At 36.1% G+C, this 18,119-nt stretch overlaps 1 protein-coding gene across 2 annotated transcripts in view; it reads right to left on the bottom strand.

Moving 5' to 3' along the window:
- Positions 1–4,754: 4,754 nt before the first annotated feature.
- SYT1 (synaptotagmin 1) overlaps positions 4,755–18,119 on the bottom strand; it is a 235,727-nt gene continuing 222,362 nt past the window's right edge. For both annotated transcript variants that reach the window (XM_087968032.1, XM_026667697.2), the window contains 2 exons: positions 9,268–9,401; positions 4,755–8,020 (listed from right to left, as the gene is read on the bottom strand). In XM_087968032.1, coding sequence (XP_087824158.1) covers positions 7,814–8,020; positions 9,268–9,401 — 341 coding nt within the window. In that variant the 3' untranslated portion in view covers positions 4,755–7,813. The remainder of the gene's footprint in view (positions 8,021–9,267; positions 9,402–18,119) is intronic.

Genomic DNA, 18,119 nt, shown 5'->3' with positions numbered 1-18,119 from the left:
GGGACAATGAAGCCAAGCAATATAGTTGCTTTGCTTAACTCTAAGCACCGTTGCTGCTTCTCAAAGTGTTGCACTTTTTCATATACTTAATCCCCCTGCCAACTGCAGTGAAAAATCACAAATATGTTTCCAGACTATGCCCATGTTGATCTCCCTTAATACTTATCACCATGGTATGATCTCCAAATCTCTCCAGTGATCAGTCACTGCAACCTCTCAGTATCATTTTGTCACTGAAACAGTTTCAAAAGATTGACTGAAACTGCTTAAAGAAAGCCTTTATTGTCACCTACATTTTGTAAAAGGGATGATTCCTAGAAGCATGGCTGAAATATCCAGCTGCCAGTAATTCTGCAATACCAGGCACTGTAATTTGAATAAATGTGATAAAGTTATTATGAATTTAACCTTCCTCATACCTCATCGATTGGGAGATGCTTGTTAGATCCTTTATGCCTTGTCTCCAGTGCAGCTTCCTCCTCTTCATGTACTTCAAATGTTTGATGGAGGTTTCTGAAGATATCCTTGCAGTCAAGAAGATCTCTGTTTGGTTTTGTGGAAACTCCTGCTTGACGTATAGTAAAGTCTCTGCAAATTTTAGCTTCAACATCCAAATGTCATGGCTAATCATGATGAATAAATGTAACAACAGAATCTTTTTGTTGAATATAATAAAGACAATTTTTTACTTCAGTGAGATGTTGAATTTATAAATTAATCATCTTGTGGGAAATTTATGTTGAGTTTTGTTGCACTGTAATGGCAGACTGTATTGACAAGTAATTGAAATGGCACATAGAGTCATAAACATATGCAAGCAGAGGTGATGAGACTCCTTATAAGGTCTCTCACTAAGACATGATTTGGATTTTCTTTTGAAAATTAGGAATCTGGCCTGACTCCTTAAAACAAGAATTCTACTACAAATATAAATCAGCAAATAGTGGAAAATATAAATTATTTTTCCTTTTTTGCATAAATTAAAAACAATTAGTGAATCTTGATATGAATGGAATTTGAGAAATTTGAGTGTTTTTAAGTTGCTAAGTAAACTCAGTTGGGAAGAGTATTTCTTTACTAGTTGATTAGGAGCTAAATGAATTGAATAATATGGATAATTTTGCTTCTCTCTGTGCTTAGAGAAATGGCAATTATTTAAAACGGTTTCCTTATGATAGCCTAACTGATAGCAATAAGGAATATTTTGTGATGTGATTGGATCCAGCCGGTGGGACTATCCTGGAAAATGAAAGGGGCTGGCCCGTGTTGCTTCAGCCCAGTCTACCCAATGCAAAGAGGAAAAACTAGGCCAGTGTGATTTCAGCCCAGTCTACCCAGTGCAAAGAGGAATCATGCCAGCAGTTTGGGGAGTGGTGTCAATTTGGCCATGCCCAAATGAGTGGCATCAAACTGACCAGTTGGCCACACCCACTCAGTCAGCCACGCTCCCCTGGTTCCCTGAGGTAAACCACAGCCCTGATCCGGCCTTCAATGAAATTGAATTTGACATCCTGCTCCACATCAAGGTATAGTATGTTATCAGTACATTTCTATGGAGATGGGGAGATTCTGAATTGAAGTTAGAATATATTAACTGAAGTCAAGACTGAAGATACAAAAAGAGCAGGAGTTGAAAGAATTAACAGCAACATCATACTTGAGTTTGGGGTAAAATAGGCCATGTTAAAATATTTAGAAAGTATAATTTATTCATTGTCATTCCCCCAAAATATGCTTAGGATGACATTATTTAAACCATATTCATATAAATGTGCACAGTTATTATTGGGAAGTTGCAAAATCACGTTTAAAATCACTGCATTGTTGTTTGGTGAAACAACAGGCTATGAAAGCACTGCTCAAAAATGCTTCCTGAACATAATTTTGAGGAAGAGGTCTGATGTCCCATTTCTACCAATGAGCTGATTGATCCGCTTCAAAAGTACATTTAGCCTTCAAAGCCTCAACCATTAGTTGAGTGGACTATTATATTCAGATATATCATAAAAGATCCTTTGTTCTGTTAAATTTTTAATTCAACATTAACTTTTCCAGTAGTGATCAGTCAGATATTCTCAAAAATTGGGAAGCAAAGCATGAAGGCAATAATCGTCTTTCATTCTTTGCTCCAATAGTTAACATTCAGAACTTCTATTTATTGTATTTATTCAAAAGGGGAAAAAAGCTGTGATCACTGAACTCTGTGCAATGCCTAGCTTCTGCAATTTGTCAATATAAGGCTACAGTATAATTAAATCCAATTCTGAGATCTCTTTCCCTATCAGCACTATAAATGTGCATATTTATATGTGACATGCTTTTGTTTTTGTGTGTGCATGTGCACATGTCTGCCTAAATGTGTAGGTCACCTGTTCCTCTTCCCACTCTTGCATTTGGTTGTATTATTAAATCTAGGACAAATTATTGTTCACTTGATAATTCTTTCTGCAAATTGAAATGTTAATGAAGTAGATTTACAGGTTGCATGGATAGCTTACTTACTATTCAAATGAACCCAAATACTATTGCCTTGCAAATCACTTTTCAAAATTTGAGTAGAACAAATATGGCATAGACAAGGTGCAAAAGACATAAGGTGAGGCCAATATTAAGCTCTTTTATCCTCCACTTGAAAGTTTGTGTCAGGGATTTATATGACAGAAAATGTGGCTACTTTGTCTATTCTGAATCTACTAACAGTTGTTTTATTTACAGTCTAAGTCTACATTTGAAAAATGCTAGAAAATTAATATTACCTAGGTATTCTGATAGACTGGGCTTCGGTCAATGAAAGGTTAAACTTTTTTTTTTTTTGCTCCAATTAACTAACACAGCTAATCTCTCTAGTATCTAATTTTGTGCTTGTTAAATTTTAGCTTATCAATTAGCACTTCACTTTATCTTGTCATGACCATTAGGCTGCAGTTTTGTATTCTCTTTAGACATTAATGTCTAATCAAGATCTGTTGAATTAAAGGCTGACAGTGAATTTATTAGAATCTCTACAGTCTGTCTACAACCTATGCTTCAGTAATCTTATCCCTTTGCTTGCAATAAGCTACTGTTGCTTTTTTTCTTAACTTTGATGTGTTAAAAGGATTGTCATTGCTTTAATAGTTTTAGCAATGGAATTATTTATTTGGTTGCTCTGTCAGCAGTACATTCATTTCCCTCCAACCCCTCCTCCCCGCATTTTTGTTTTATTGTCTTAATTAGGACAAAACTCCCTCCTGGATTTTTTAAAAAATAATGCCTCGATTCTCTTTAGGTATCGAAGTGAACAATTTTAATGCTGATTTTACATTTTATTATCTGTTACAAATTTTATGTCTGAGTTATTCTTTGTATGCTTTCAGTAGCAATTGCAATAGCACTTAGACTTATATACTGCTTCATAGTGCTTTACAGCCTTCACTTCAGGGGTGGGATTCTACCGGTTCAGACCGGTTCGGGTGAACCAGATGTTAAAGTTACATCTGACTCGCTGAACCAATATTTCAACTGACTGGCTGGCCCCTCCCAATCCTCCCCACCCCTCCCAGGAGTTTCCATGCGATGCAGGTAAGTGCAAGGTCCAAGTGGAGGCTCTGGGAGGGGGAAAAAACAGGCCTTCTGGAAGTCTGGAAACGGGCCTGTTTCCGGCTTCCGGAGGGCCTCCAGAGCCCAGGGGAGGCTGTTTTTGCCCTCCCAGAGGCCCAGGGGTTTTTGAATCCCATCCCTGCTTCACTTTATAGAGTCAGCATATTGCCCCCAACAATCATTTGTTGACTTCGGAAGGATGGATTACTGAGTCAATCTGAACTGGTCAGGATCCTGGCAATGAGCTGAATAAGCAACACCGTATTCTAACCACTGCGCCACTGTGGCTCAAGCAATTTACAATCAAGTAGAGAATGAAGAGGAGAGCCAAGTTAACCCATGGTAAGGCAAAACACTAGGAACCTGGTAGCGCATTTTCTAATACATTTTATTAAAAGGTATAAACATTTCATTAGCTCAGATTTGTACATTGGAAAAGGTACTACTCAATTTCTTTTGATGTTTTGCAACCAAGTAGAAGTGTTTCATCCACTTTACTTCTGTCTTTTCTCTTTTTCTATTTAAATGTACATTCAAAGCCAGAGAATATTTGTGTAAAAATATGTGCCCATGCAATTAAGTTCTCAGTTGTGACGGTGTAGGTATTCTCACAGCCCTTGGAAAAGTTCTTATAGTTGGTCACTGCTTAAAGGCATATGAATGCACATAGACAATGACTTAGTATTAAGGATAACTTTTACTTCCACTTACTGAAGAACTGATTTTAAAGAGTAAATTATTTTGATGTGACAACTTACTAAGCCAGAAACCAACAACCATTTGGTTGCTCTGTGTTTGCTTGTCATTTATATTTGTATTTTATATTTATATATCACATAGGTTTAATGTCATGTGAAGAGAGCCAGTTTGGTACAGTAGTTAAAGCATCAGGCTAGAAACCAGATCGTGAGTTCTACTCCCATCATAGGCACAAATCGAAATGGATGACTTTGGGCCAGTCTCTTTCTCCCAGCCTAGGAAGGAGGAAGTGTCAATTTTCACTTCTGGAAAATCTTGCCAAGAAAACTGCATGGACTTGCCCAGGTAGTCTCCAAGAACTGGATGACTGTTTTTTTTTTTTTTAAAAAAAAGTTTTTGTTGAATGCCATCCATATGTTATTTGAGATGGGCGGCTTTATAAATAAAAATAAATAATGCTGAGAACACTTGAGGCATCAACAGGAAATAAAACATTTTATTGGATATTGGGTAGTATGTATGTTTTATTTAACGACACCTGGAAAACTCTACTGTGGGATTCACTACACAAAAGTGAAACAAAAGATAAACCACCTTCATCAAAACTAAATATAAAATACAGCTAAACTTGTCAGCTCGTGGGTCACGAGCAGTATGGCAGGATAGAATACCCCAAATGTTTCTACAAGATACAGAGAAAAACCCCACACATAGAAACACTCAAGCAGGCAGTAAATATACACAAAGGCAACTAGGATCTTTCTACAGCATCAGATTCTAATACTTTACACAGCTTTGTCAGGAAGGTACATGTGGCTCCTTTTGAGGATGAAAATGTCATCTTGGTCAAATAGCAGATTTTTCTGCTGAAAATGATGGAACATTACAAACCAATTCCGCAGTGACATTTATTCTGGCAGTGTAAAAAGAGAATCAATTTAGAATACCTTCACACAATGAATCAATTCTGGCAGCTTCAGTTTGAAATTTCTCTCCCATTATGCTGATCAACTAAAAGAAGTTACAGCAGAACTGAACCCTCTGTGTTTAGGCTCACTCTCTTTGGTGAGATTTGGTGGTTGTATATAATTACAACCCTCCTACATATAGTTCAACTTATCTGATTCAATTTTGCCTTTTCCTCTTTGATGTAGAATGGTGTTTCTCAATCTCATCAACTTTAAGATGTATGGACTTCAACTCCCAGAATTCCCCGGACAGCAAGCTTGCTGGCTGGGGAAATCTTGGAATTGAAGTTCATACTTCTTAAAGTTGCTTAGGTTGAAAAACACTGATGTAGACAATAGAAAAAGCACCAGAATCATAAAATGTTGCTCCTTGTGGAAAGCTAAATAGGAACTGGATTAAATTGCCACAATCCATTTGTGGCTTGTGAGTTCAATTCTCTACATTTCGTAAGTAACTCGCCAGCTTAGAGCTCAGAAAAAGGAGATCTGTCATCAAAAAAACACGACTAGGGATGCTTTTTTTCTTAAAAAAGGAAACTCTATATTTTGAAATTATTTCTGAGGAAATCCCACACTTACTACCAAAAGATTTTTTTAAAATGGGAAAGGGCAGGGGGGGGGGGAAATGTCTTCTTGGGGTTTTTTTTGGTGCTTGGTTGTTACTGAAAATAGAACCTGTGTTTCAACATATTAAAATATATTTACAATCTTTTAAATAAATATGCAGCATTTAAATAAATTAATGAAAGGGGTCTCCAAGGAAGAGAGCCCAATTGCAAAAATAATGCCCCGATGCGACACGAGGAAATAATATAAGCTAAAGTGACCATCGGCCTTGTCTGAAGGACAGCCTCTACCATCAACCTGGGGAGAGATGTGGAATATTGCACAGTGTCGACAAAATGCTGTGTTGTCAGTCCGTTCTATATGATGCCTTGTCCTGTGCATAGCTCTTCAGTTCTGAATTGGTCCATAGCTATAAGAACGTCTTGTGCTATGCAATCCTTCGGCAGTGCAGTAGAAGGGAATGGCAGTATTTTTACAATATCACTACAGAATAAATTGATTGCTATCCACTGAGAGAACTACAGTTTCTAAGCACACACGGCAGTCACAGTGATACACAGAGCAGTCTTTTAAGACGCTTATGGAATGACTAATAGCTTCATAATAGTGCCATTTACTACATAGTAACATTGAAAACATTTAAAAACTCCTCCTGAAACGAGCAACTAGTGTACATAAGAGGTTGCTTCAGTTTGCTAGAACTTGTTCTTTGTTTTGTTTCACTTTTTTTAAAGGACAAATTAAAACTTATTAGTATAAATAGTATATAAAAGGTCACTAGCTGTTATCTTTTGGCTTGCTTTGAAGTGCATTCAGAAATATGGCTAATTTTTTGTCCTCTTTTGATGGGATTGTACAATACTGTCTCGTCACCATGAAACTACTTTTGTATAATAAACACACACGGCTGTGAATTTTTTTTTTGTTTTGCTTTAAAAAATATTCTGCATTCCTTCTCATCTGGCTTAGTATAATAAAATATTTTGTTACAAAGTCTAATGTGCAAACTCATTAGAATTAGAGAATGTGAGAGCACAAATGGGATTCACAGTATGCAAATTCGTATAAAGGTGATAAAGGAGAGCTACTTGTCTTCAAGTATATATGTTTGCCACGGGTAATAGTAGGGCGGCTGCTACATAACCCTGAAATGATTCCCACACATAGTTTATATGTTGCTATGTGTAATATTTCATGCTCCCAACTCCCTCCCGTAATGTAACTGTACCTTCATTTCTAAGTGTAAAGCCATGATTTCAGTTTGTTTACACACACACACACACACACACACACACACACACATATATATATACAGAGAGAGAAAGAGGAAAAAAAGTGATCTATCAGCTTCTGCTATGCTTCCTAGAAGTCAGTCCTGCTCAGATCATGCAAAATTGCCCACGAGAAAAGTCTACCAGTGGATTCATTCCTTCAAGAGCATATCTTGATATTGTAATGGTTCAGTTGAAAGCTCAGATTTAAGTTGTCCTTTAAGATGTCAGTGTAACACTACTAGTGCCTTACAAGTTGGAATTTTTGCTGGAATGCAGACAATAGTTACCCTATAATATAATTATCAGCTCTCCTATATCTCAATCAATTTACATAATTTAAAATATAACATCTTATTAAAAACATCTAGATATACACAGATTAGGAAACGTTTACGACAAACAAATAAACAGACTAGAAATAAATTTTTAGATACTGGTATGTACAACTGTGTGATACAATAAATAATTTCTGTCATGCTCTATCTACACATATTGCTTAAAAGAAGAGTAGATCTGAGGGCAGTGGTGAGATGGAGTGCCTTATAGGGCTTTTTCTACATTAAAGTTGTGCAAATTAAAACAAGAGTAGAAGTACCACTGATCTGTGTTGGGGATGCATGGCTGGAAATAAAAGGACCCATATTACTGAGGTATTTACAGATACTGGCTAAAGAGCACTATATGGGCAAATGCAGAAAGGCCTTCTTTTCACATTTCACTTTCTTCCTACTTCTTGACAGCAAGCATGGCATCTACTTCTTCCTCTGGCTGTAAGGTATGCCACTGTGCAATGGGTCGCCTTGGATTGGCCAACATGTCTGACCAATGTCGCAGCTCTGCACCAGTGCTGTTGTATCCCACAAAGACTTTGCCAATGGCATCATTCTTGCCAATCTTGTCATAGTCCAAAACAGTCACAACAACTTGCACTTTCTAAACAATGGGAAGAGAACAAAGCAAGGTTGAAAAATGCAAATCTATACATTTTGCTGCTGAGATTGTCAGAATCCATGAAGTACATTCCATTAAGTAAGTGGGCAGCAATATATGGGAAGCTGAGATCTGGTTTACTTTTGTTTTCCTGCAGCCTCTTAGGAATTATATTCTATACATTCCCTTCCAAAAATCTTATCATTGGCAGTTTTTCAGTATATACAACTCAGCTGCTTCTTCTATTCTAATTTCTCTCTAAACTGGATTTGGAAAAAATTGCAATAATCTTGCCTGGGATGATGCCAATGCTTCAGTAATGAGATTGCACTGCCAAATCACTCTTCTAAAATATTTATGTACCAGCAATGTAAGTCTTATGGTTGGGCACAGAGACACATATTTTTAAATCAAAACTTTGTGTTTCAATCAACAGATACAATATGAATGGATGAATCTTCCCACAGTCTATTGCAACAATGCTTCAGCCTCAGTGACTTGGTGAAACTGTGCTGAAGCAGACGATGACCCTTATCATTACATTTATGTATCAAACTGGAAACTTAAGCTACAATCCTGTAAATCAGGATGGACAGCCCAGCTTTTCTGCCAAGAGTTGCATTCACTTTGGAGTAATTTATAGAGGACTATATGCCAAAAGTGATTGGGATTTAAGGAACCAATAGAAGGCCACAGTGAAAGATGAATGACTATTTTTTCTCCTTCTAAGTTTTTTGAAATTTCCCTTTTGGTCTCCTGTTTTTATGTCATATTTCCTTTTTCCTCCCTTTGTCAGAAGTCAGAGCTGTTTACTTCCAGAGAGCTTTTGAAATGAGATAAAAGCACAGAACTAAACTGAGTACTCTGGAACTGCCAACACCTTATTTATTTACTTATGTATCTTATTATAAGTATGGTATTAGTTATGCAGTTTAGAAGAATAACTTTATAACTATTACTGCGCTGCCTTTAAGTAATTTTGATTTGATAAAATAATCAAATCATTTGAAAGAATGGAAATGATTTTCTCTTGAACTATTGGAATAAAATCACCATTGGATTTTCTATTTAGCATCCATTGCTGCTGAATAAATATTCATTATTTGCTGCCTGTTTGAAGAATTGATGTTCCTAAGTAAGGTACTGTTCATTTTCATCCCATGCAGGACTACTGTATAGGTATTAATAAAGGTTCCTTTGAAGGGAAGAAGAATTTCAAGGTGAAGAAGGACTTGCAAGTTTGTTATTACCTGGATTTGCTCAAATGGTACTTCAAAGCTGAATGATTCATTGTAATAAGGATTCAGAGTGTTCTTCTTAATTGTTGTCTTCTTCTTCTTCAACCGTTTCCCATTCTGCATCAGATGAATTTTCACATAGGGATCTAAACAACAACAGAAAGAAGTTTTTCAGAAATTTAAAGCTCTATATGACATAGGGTCAGGCTACCTAAAGAACCATCTTTGTCCCATTATGCCAGCCCTTCCCATCTCGTCAGGCAGAGAAGGTGTATTGATCACTTAAAGCACTTTGACCAGAAAGAGAGCCTTATCTGCTGTTGCTCCCGCCCCATGGAATATTCTCCCCCTAGAGGTGAGCTGGTCTTCCATCGTCCTGGTCTTCCAGAAAGGGGGGAAAACATGGCTCTGCAGCCTTCCTTGGGGAGCCTAGAGGAGCATGGGGCTGGCTAGCAACCTTTCCTTCACCTTTTAATTAATTTTAATTATTCTTGCTCTTTTTAGGATTTTTAACTTTTATATATTAGTTTTACATTTTGAAATTTTATTGTATACTGTCCCAAGACCCTCTGTGAGGAAGATGGGTGGTTCCAAAATGTGATAAGTAAAAATAAAAAAATAAAATGTTGGCTAATGCAGTGAATCTTTTAATGAGAATGAGATAGTGACAAAATAAACAGGAGCCAAGATTTAACGGACTGCAGGACAAGTTCTAGGAAAGAATATATTTGCATAGGCTTTCTCTGTGGAACTTTAACATAGCTAGTTCTTGCTGTTTAATGATTTCTGGGTCATCAGTGCACTATTGCTCCTTTGGTGTTGATGATCCTATTGATTATAAAAAGTTTAAAGTTTTAAAGTTTAAAGTTTAATGCTAGCATAGACTCATCCCATTTCATGCTATCATGTTCATTGTTCTCTTTCTGATAATCCGGTTTTGCTCTGAACAACAAAACGGAAAGAGAGTTCCTGTGGAAATGCACTTTTAAATATAAACCACAGTTTAATACATGACTATTTAGTACTTTGGCTTAGTATAGTCTGTGGCTGACATAAAAGACAGGAAAAAATAGCTATATTTAGGCAGACAAGTTTTAAGGATTTATCTGTTCTTTATCTTAATGTAGTTTGGGATAGGAAATCTGGGGTACCAAAACTACATGACCACTACAAGTGGAAGTTGCAAATGGAAGTTGAAGAACATCATACATATGTAAGGCAGGCAGATTGCTGAGCAGGCAAAATTTGATCATGTTATACAGAAGGGCTGCAATAATTTCAAGGACCAGGCATCAGGACCATTTGTTCAGCAATGTCAATGTAACTTCAAATGCTTGCTGAATAAATAATTATTAAGTGAGATCTACCTGTACTTCCAAGTTTTTTTTAAAAAAAATCAACTCAAACTATTTTTCTGTACGACTACTAATAGCTGCCTAAATTTCAATTTAACTAATAATAAATTACTAGTAGGTTTGTATTAACCAATGACAGACAATGGTTTTCTAAGAAATAAGCTATATTTCATTATTCTTGTTCTATTTCCTAATCCAGAAATCAAACATATTTATGAAAAGGATACCATATTAATTGCTTAAACAGAAATTGTAAATACATGGAAGGAGGGAGAGAGAGAAAAAAGGAGAGGAAGAAAGGAAGAGAGAGAGAGAGAGAGAGCTCATGGCTGACAAAGCTCCCAAAACAGGTCAAGTAGCTCTGGGGAGGTCAGTCATAAATTAGAACATTTGCTAAGCAACTGCCATTAAGCGAGGACCACTTGTATTTGGTTTGCCAGTGACATGGCCACCTGACCATGCCCACCCAGTCATGTGACCACCAAGCCATGCCCATAAATTAAGCCATGCCCACAGAACCGGTTGTTACAAAATTTGAATCCCAGCCCTGATTGCAATGAGAAGGACTTGGCTCCCTATCCTTGGGAGAAGAAAAGCTAAGTGAAAAATATTGCTCCTTCGGTTTCTCTAATTAACATTCAACACATGGAAGACTGGCAGAAGCTGAAAAATTCACAATTAGTATTGTGCATTACTGATTTTACAAGACTATCTCAAGGGAGGACTAATAGAGAAGCTTTTAAAAGCAGTTCAGCTGACATGCTTTGTTTTACTGCCATTTAATGCCAAACGATGTCAGTTCATTACTTAGAGGCAAACAAAGGACTTGTGTCTCAATTGAAATGAAAGCTGAGGTATATACAGTAATCTTGATCTCAGAACCGCCACTGCTCATTTACAAAATGCGTCTCCAATATCCATAGCAAGTGGCTTTGTGGACAAGAAAGATTTAATTTAGCAAATAATGAACAAACTTCTTGATGTGACAGGCAAGTGAAAAATAAAGTATTTTGTAGGCAGTAGAACAGCTACATGAATTATGCATCAGAAGCATCAAATGTACATGGGTAAGGTAGAGTTTGCATCAGGAGAGAATTAAGTATTCCTTCAAACAAAAGCTTGAGTGACAGAGCTTTTAATGTGAAAAGTAAACTGTAGGTACTATATGTTTTTACATTCTCTCCTTCAGAAAAAGAAAAGGCTATTTTCATGAATAAGTTACATGGGCAGAATACTAAAGAAAGACAGTGAAAGTGAATGACAAGGCTAGGACACAATGATTATAGATTGAATACGGAGATACTGATCTTTAATAAAGGTATGCAAGTCCTGTGGGCTGATATACATAGTTCAAATAATATACTGAAGTACATCATCCAGCTCCTATTTGTTTGTATTTTGAGGGGAAGAAGTAGAGAGAGAGGGACTGATACTCATGAATCTACCATCTTATTTCATTATAAAAAGAATTGCTCTGCAGATTAGTATCTTTGCAATATAGTGAACAAACACTGAAAAAGTAGTTTAATAAAAAGCTCTATCTTACAATTTTCTTGCTGTTTTGCCTGGTTGTATAAAATCCTTAGGGATGAGGGCTCAACTATGTACTATCTTAATGGCATAATTTTGCATTCAGCTGAATACAAAATAAGCCTTGCAGATTTCCAGGACAGGCTTCCAAATTCAGAAAGTGCTCCTAGTATAAGGGCTTAATCTTTGGTATTCCACTGCAGTCCCCACCCAGTTCCAAACTACTATTGACCTCATCCCTTTCCTAAGAGGCCTGTAGGGGGTGTGCATAAGTGCACCAATCGTGCCTACCGCCCCTGTCCTATTGTTTCTTTTTATTTTTCTTCTAAGTATCTATCTCATGTATTCAAAACTATGTTTATTCTTATACTGTATCTTGTAAGCGATTTGACAAATCAAATAAATACTAAAAAAATACCAAAAACTCACATTATAATCTCCTTCACTTTCTTTCTCTTGTTATGCATACTGAAAATCTATCTGCATATAAACACGGAAGGTCATCTGATCTGAGCCTGAAAATTAGGGTGTGGGGAGAAGGTATGTACTTTGATCATTGCAACAGAGTTGTATGCAAAAAACATATTTCTGATAGAACTTGCTTATCCAATTTAGTTTAAACTACCATTCCTAAGAACTATCTTCATATTTGAACTGAACATCTGTAGAGAAGAGTAGGCTAACCCTGGGGAGGAGGTGATAGTGGTGGAATAAAATGCACCATCAGTTTAGAGTGCTTGTATTGCCATAAGAAATCCAAGTCTAGCCCCCCCCTTTGAATTCCAGTAACTCTTATCTATCACCAATTTAGTGCTGATTATTAGTTGACCAGATTTTTGTGCACAAGTTTCAATAATTTTTTATAGTGCAACCAACATGAATGATCCTGATTCTTTATGCCTGATAGCATTCTTCTTTCCTGTAAGAATCAGCTTCTTAATAATACCAGTCATAAGATACTAAGAACTAATCCCATTTTCCCCATCTTACCAAATATTCTTTTCAAGTAAGAAAAATGATGAAATAAGTAATGCAAAACATGGGAGAATTACAAATGGAAGGCATCATATATTTCATTTAAAATGACACGAGTGAGAAACTCTGATTCTGCAATAAGTCTTTGTTTGAGTTAAATTGCAGCAATTTATAGGGAAACAAAGGGAAATAAAGAGAGATCCATAAATACAGAATTTTATGTTTATATCATGAGATCACAAAAGAACACTGAAGCTTGAAGAAAAAGCATGTATCTCTAAACATTCTTAATTGGATTCAGAGAAGAAAAAGCATATGCTCTCTTTTAAAATAGATCTGGCTACTGATTCCCTTCTAATGGCTATGCATGGCTAGGGAAAGATTGGGCAGCTGACAAATGACCAGTCTGTAAATCGGACACAGCCATTATGACTGGCATTAGTAATGTTCAGTTACACTTTGATAACAACAGCTTTGAGAGTGAAATTATCTGTCATACTTTTCCATCCTGCAAGTCAAACCTTGAAGAGAAATGTTGTTGTAGAAGGGCTGGCTGGCATCATGTGTCCTTACTGACCAGTAGGACCAGTAGGGTGACATATTTACAGCCTTCAGCTGTATCAGACTGTTCAAATGCTCCCATAAGGAATTAAAAGACAAACATCCTTCAAGGCCAGCAGCCAACCTCTCTCTTATGAGAACATTATTCAGGACATGACTTTCAAAGTAGGGATAATTTGCCTTAAGAATTTTTTTCCCTGTGTTGAGAATAGATAATGAAGTCATTAGAAATAACCTTTAATGAGATTAGAAAAATCACATACATGATTGACCAAAATCAATATTTGTTACATAAAAGGAAAGCTATGGTGGAAAGGAACTAAATTTCTTCAGGAAATGAACAATGGGAGACACCATTTCCAAGAAATGGTGCAACAACTTGGGTTACATCAATGTTGTACTTCACAGCACTCTATCTTTAGGTTTCTATGACAACAATGGTCAGAGAAGATCCTGGAGATGAAATCCAGGCCTTATTGCCAGTAGGAACAGGAGGGCCCACAAATACTACAAAACTGGTTAAGGAAAGCAACATTGCTAGCTAGCAAAGAGAAGCCATAACTGAATGTTGAACCTCCCATATTCAGAGCAATGCATTTCCTGTTTATTATTTATTCCGAGACTCTTTACGCATTATCCTTAGAACCTACTACCTTTACTTTTATTCTTCTTTTGTTTCTGTCAGAGGCATATACGCACATGTTACTTTCATAATCTGAGTAAATTGTTTATTTCTACTTAGAATGCCACCTACAGCACTACCTTAACCATGCACTTAGAATAATTTCAGATATTAAATCATGTTTTAGAAGAGAGAAAGTTTACCAGACATTTATAAATGATTGGAGGACAGTAAGCAGTATTATTTCTATTCATGTCACCTGTATAATATGGTAGGGGAAAAAGTAAACATTGATGATGTTTGGGTGTCTGAAATGCAGAAACTCCAGTCTACATAAATATACACTGCTTATAATTTCTTGTATCTCTCTCTCATCCTATGCATTACAATGGCATTACAGCCAAGATCTTTCTTATTAAACACCCATTTAAAATTCTGCATTGGAGCAAAATTTTTCTGCCTAATGTAAATATGTTTTGGAGCAAAACATGCTTCCTCCTTTTTCACCCAACATTCTTCTGCACATCTGGGACTGTATCTAGAATGATAAACATCCCTGAAATTGGAACAATGAATGGGAAGGCAGTGCTGTTAAACTGACAATGAGTCAATGATCTATTCATTGGGGACATTTTAGTCTGGGACTGTTATTTTCAGATGGCCAAAATAAAATGGTTCATCCTGGCTTAAGACTAGTTTGAATGGTTACATTTTCAATATCTCATCAGTTAGATGAGGTTCTGAAAAGTAGAAAGGTTCAATACAAAAGGGTAAATTAATGTAAAAGGGAAGGATTCAAGAATCATTCCTAATTGACTCCTCTCATCTATCATAAAATAAAGTATGGATGGACTTTTTATGGATGGGATTCAGGCAAAATTTGCTAGCTTACTGTAACCTGCAGCTCAGTAAAATACATTTTATCTCAAATAGCCTTTTTGGGATAAAATCCAGAAGGAACTGAAACTTTTGTACTTAAATCAAGAGCCAATACTACCAAGTTGGCATGATGGGAAAAAAGTGCAACTAAATTACTTGGAGAAATGTACTTATAATAATACTTTACACTATAAAACAATAAAGTTCTCTCTACTCACCAAACAGGGACCAATTTCCTATACTCAGAATTGACATGATTGTTTGTGAGGGTTCCATTGTAAGTATAAACTGAAAGGAAGAAGGTGTGAATAGAATGTCTACAAATTTGGGGAAATTATCAATCTCTGAGATGAAATGTGTAAATTTTACATATTTTGATTAGATGAATTAGAAAACAGGTGATAAAGGCTCTGGTTGGCTAAAATTTTCAAGATATTTCACAATCAATATCTTGAAATATCACACAGACTAGTATTTTTGCCTACAAGGGAGGGAGGTGTCTAATGATCATGATGCCTTGTAACTGCTTGACAAAGTACGGTAGAACAATGAAAATGGTACCATATGGAAGTGTATGGATTTATCTTCGCTTTGAGAACAGCAAGGCAGATGACTATGAAAAACACGTGGAAAATTTGCTTAGGTTTATAAAGCACTTGGTGCAAACATGCTGCTGAAAATACACTTCTTACACTCACATTTACACTATTTCCCTTTGAACTAGGGGGCAGTGAGTGATGAGCATGGGGAGATAGTCCACCAGGATATTGCAAGATACCAAATAAAGATGGGACCTTATCGTTTAATCTTATGGTAAAGTTTGTCAGTTTTTCATGCAAAAAGTATGAAAATGTTACATGAAAGATAAATTTATAATGATTGGTGTGGCATCATTCTCATTGCTATATCACATTTTGTAAAAAAAAGTGTACAGCATAATTGCACATCTCCCTCATAATTTTGAATTATTTTGATGCAATTTTAACCTGAAGCTGTATTTTAAAATCTGGAGCCAATTAATACTCAGGATTTAATTTTCCTTTATTAGTGACCCAATTCTGGTAAAATTAAGCTGTGGCGTTCTTGTAGACTAGTGAATTTTCGAGTTCCAGATTCTAACATATACACAATCATGGACATGGATTCCCATGCTTGAATGGCAAGAAACTGGGTATGTTATCCTGAGGATTTAGAGGAAAAGTGAAATACGAAATCTAATGAATGAATAAGAAAGAACTTAGTTATTACATTTAAGGAAGTCTTATATATCGCGGTCATATAATGAAGGCAATTGCAAAGAGAGAAGGCTGAAACAATCACATATAGTGCATTACATTAATGAAGAAGCAAATTAAAAACTATGGTGATATGTGGAACTCTGGAATAAAATATCCACAAGAAATGATAAAGATTAATTCTGGTTGTTTTTGTAGGACATACTAAATTGAAAAATGTAGTCAATGATGCTATAATTTCCCCCCATTGTTGCACAGGCCCTTTTAGCCCAGCTTTACAGCTTTCCAAAAGTTATAACCTAGGTCAAATGTTAAGAACAAGTATAGTTTTGAGAAATTGAAGTAGTGACTGTTACACATTTCAATGACATAGCAAGCCACAAAGCTTGGTTAAAAAGCCAAGAGAGTATGGGAATGAGTACAGTTGTTAACTGAGCTTTTTTTTTTTTTTTTAAACTTATCATGTGAAGACAGGCAGGGTTTGGAACATTTTGTTTCAATTCAAACTATTCCTTGAACAGGATTGGAACTTGGAGGGAAATGTAACTATCAAGACAGTGCTTGAGGTGCATCAAACTGCCCAGCCAGAATTTACTATTACTTTTTTTTTAAACTAGCAATTGAATCATGCTCCCAGGGATGTCACAAAAAAATCTGTTCACAGCCACAATTTCTCAATCAATTTTGAGAGCACAAGGGGAAATGTTCACGTAGGAAACCTCTATAAAAATTGTAGTCTGACAGGAAAATGATTGTGTGAAGCAATGCACTCCACAGTCAAAGGGGAAAAGGGTTCAGTATAATGGATTCCTAACCTTAGTACCTCCAAAGTTCAGTTTGGCTCTCAACTCAGATTCTTTAAGGAGAAGTAGAATAGTAAATCATTATCAATTCTTAACAAAAAAATGCAACCTAATGAGCTCATCACTGGTAAGATAGAGAAAGCAAAGAGATTATTCTTTAGAGATAAGGAACGATATAAATATGCACCAAGACAAACTCCTTGTGTGTCCAATCACACTTGGCCGATAAAGAATTGTAGTCTAAAAAAAAACCTTCTATAAATACACACTGCTGTTTCTTGTTTTGGACCAAAGAAACAAAGGAATCAACATAAAGATCAACAAATATTTCATCGCGTAACTGTCTGAATCATTGAAATCATCATTGAAATCATCATTGAAAAAATATGGCTACAGATGTACAAACCATTTCATTTCTCATTGAGCATTTTTGCTTCTTAATTCTGGAATTTCTGGATTGTAATCTGAGTGTGAATATATTTTTGTCCTGTCTTTGTTGTGATCAGACTATATTAATAAGGAGATTTGTTGGTACCATTGATTTCTGCAGGTAGGTAATTGATTAAGATGGGTTGCTGTAGGTATCTTGTAGATCCAGCTGGTTTTCTACAGGTTTTGGGGAATTATCCCACTGATCTAGGAGCAATGCAAGGACTCTCTAGATAACCCATGTTTCTAATACACTAGTGATGCATTTTAGTATGAAACAGCTGAAGAAATGATGATATAAGAGGTTAATATGACTGGCTATGGGTATGAGCAGAGATTTGGGCCAGATTCTAGCAATGTTGGCAAATTAGATAGATGCTGTTCTGGCATCTGCAGAATGTCATCCAACAGCAAAATTTACATAGGATAATATACAAAAGATCTCTGTGACTTGTTTGTTAGATATTTTATAGAC

This window comes from Notechis scutatus, chromosome 6, assembly GCF_049901735.1.
Source record: "Notechis scutatus isolate UNSWTSFEM ecotype Mainland chromosome 6, rNotScu1.2, whole genome shotgun sequence".
NCBI lineage: Eukaryota > Metazoa > Chordata > Lepidosauria > Squamata > Elapidae > Notechis > Notechis scutatus.
The sequence above is the reverse complement of the archived record's forward strand: the minus strand, read 5'-3'. Positions and strand labels throughout refer to the sequence as shown.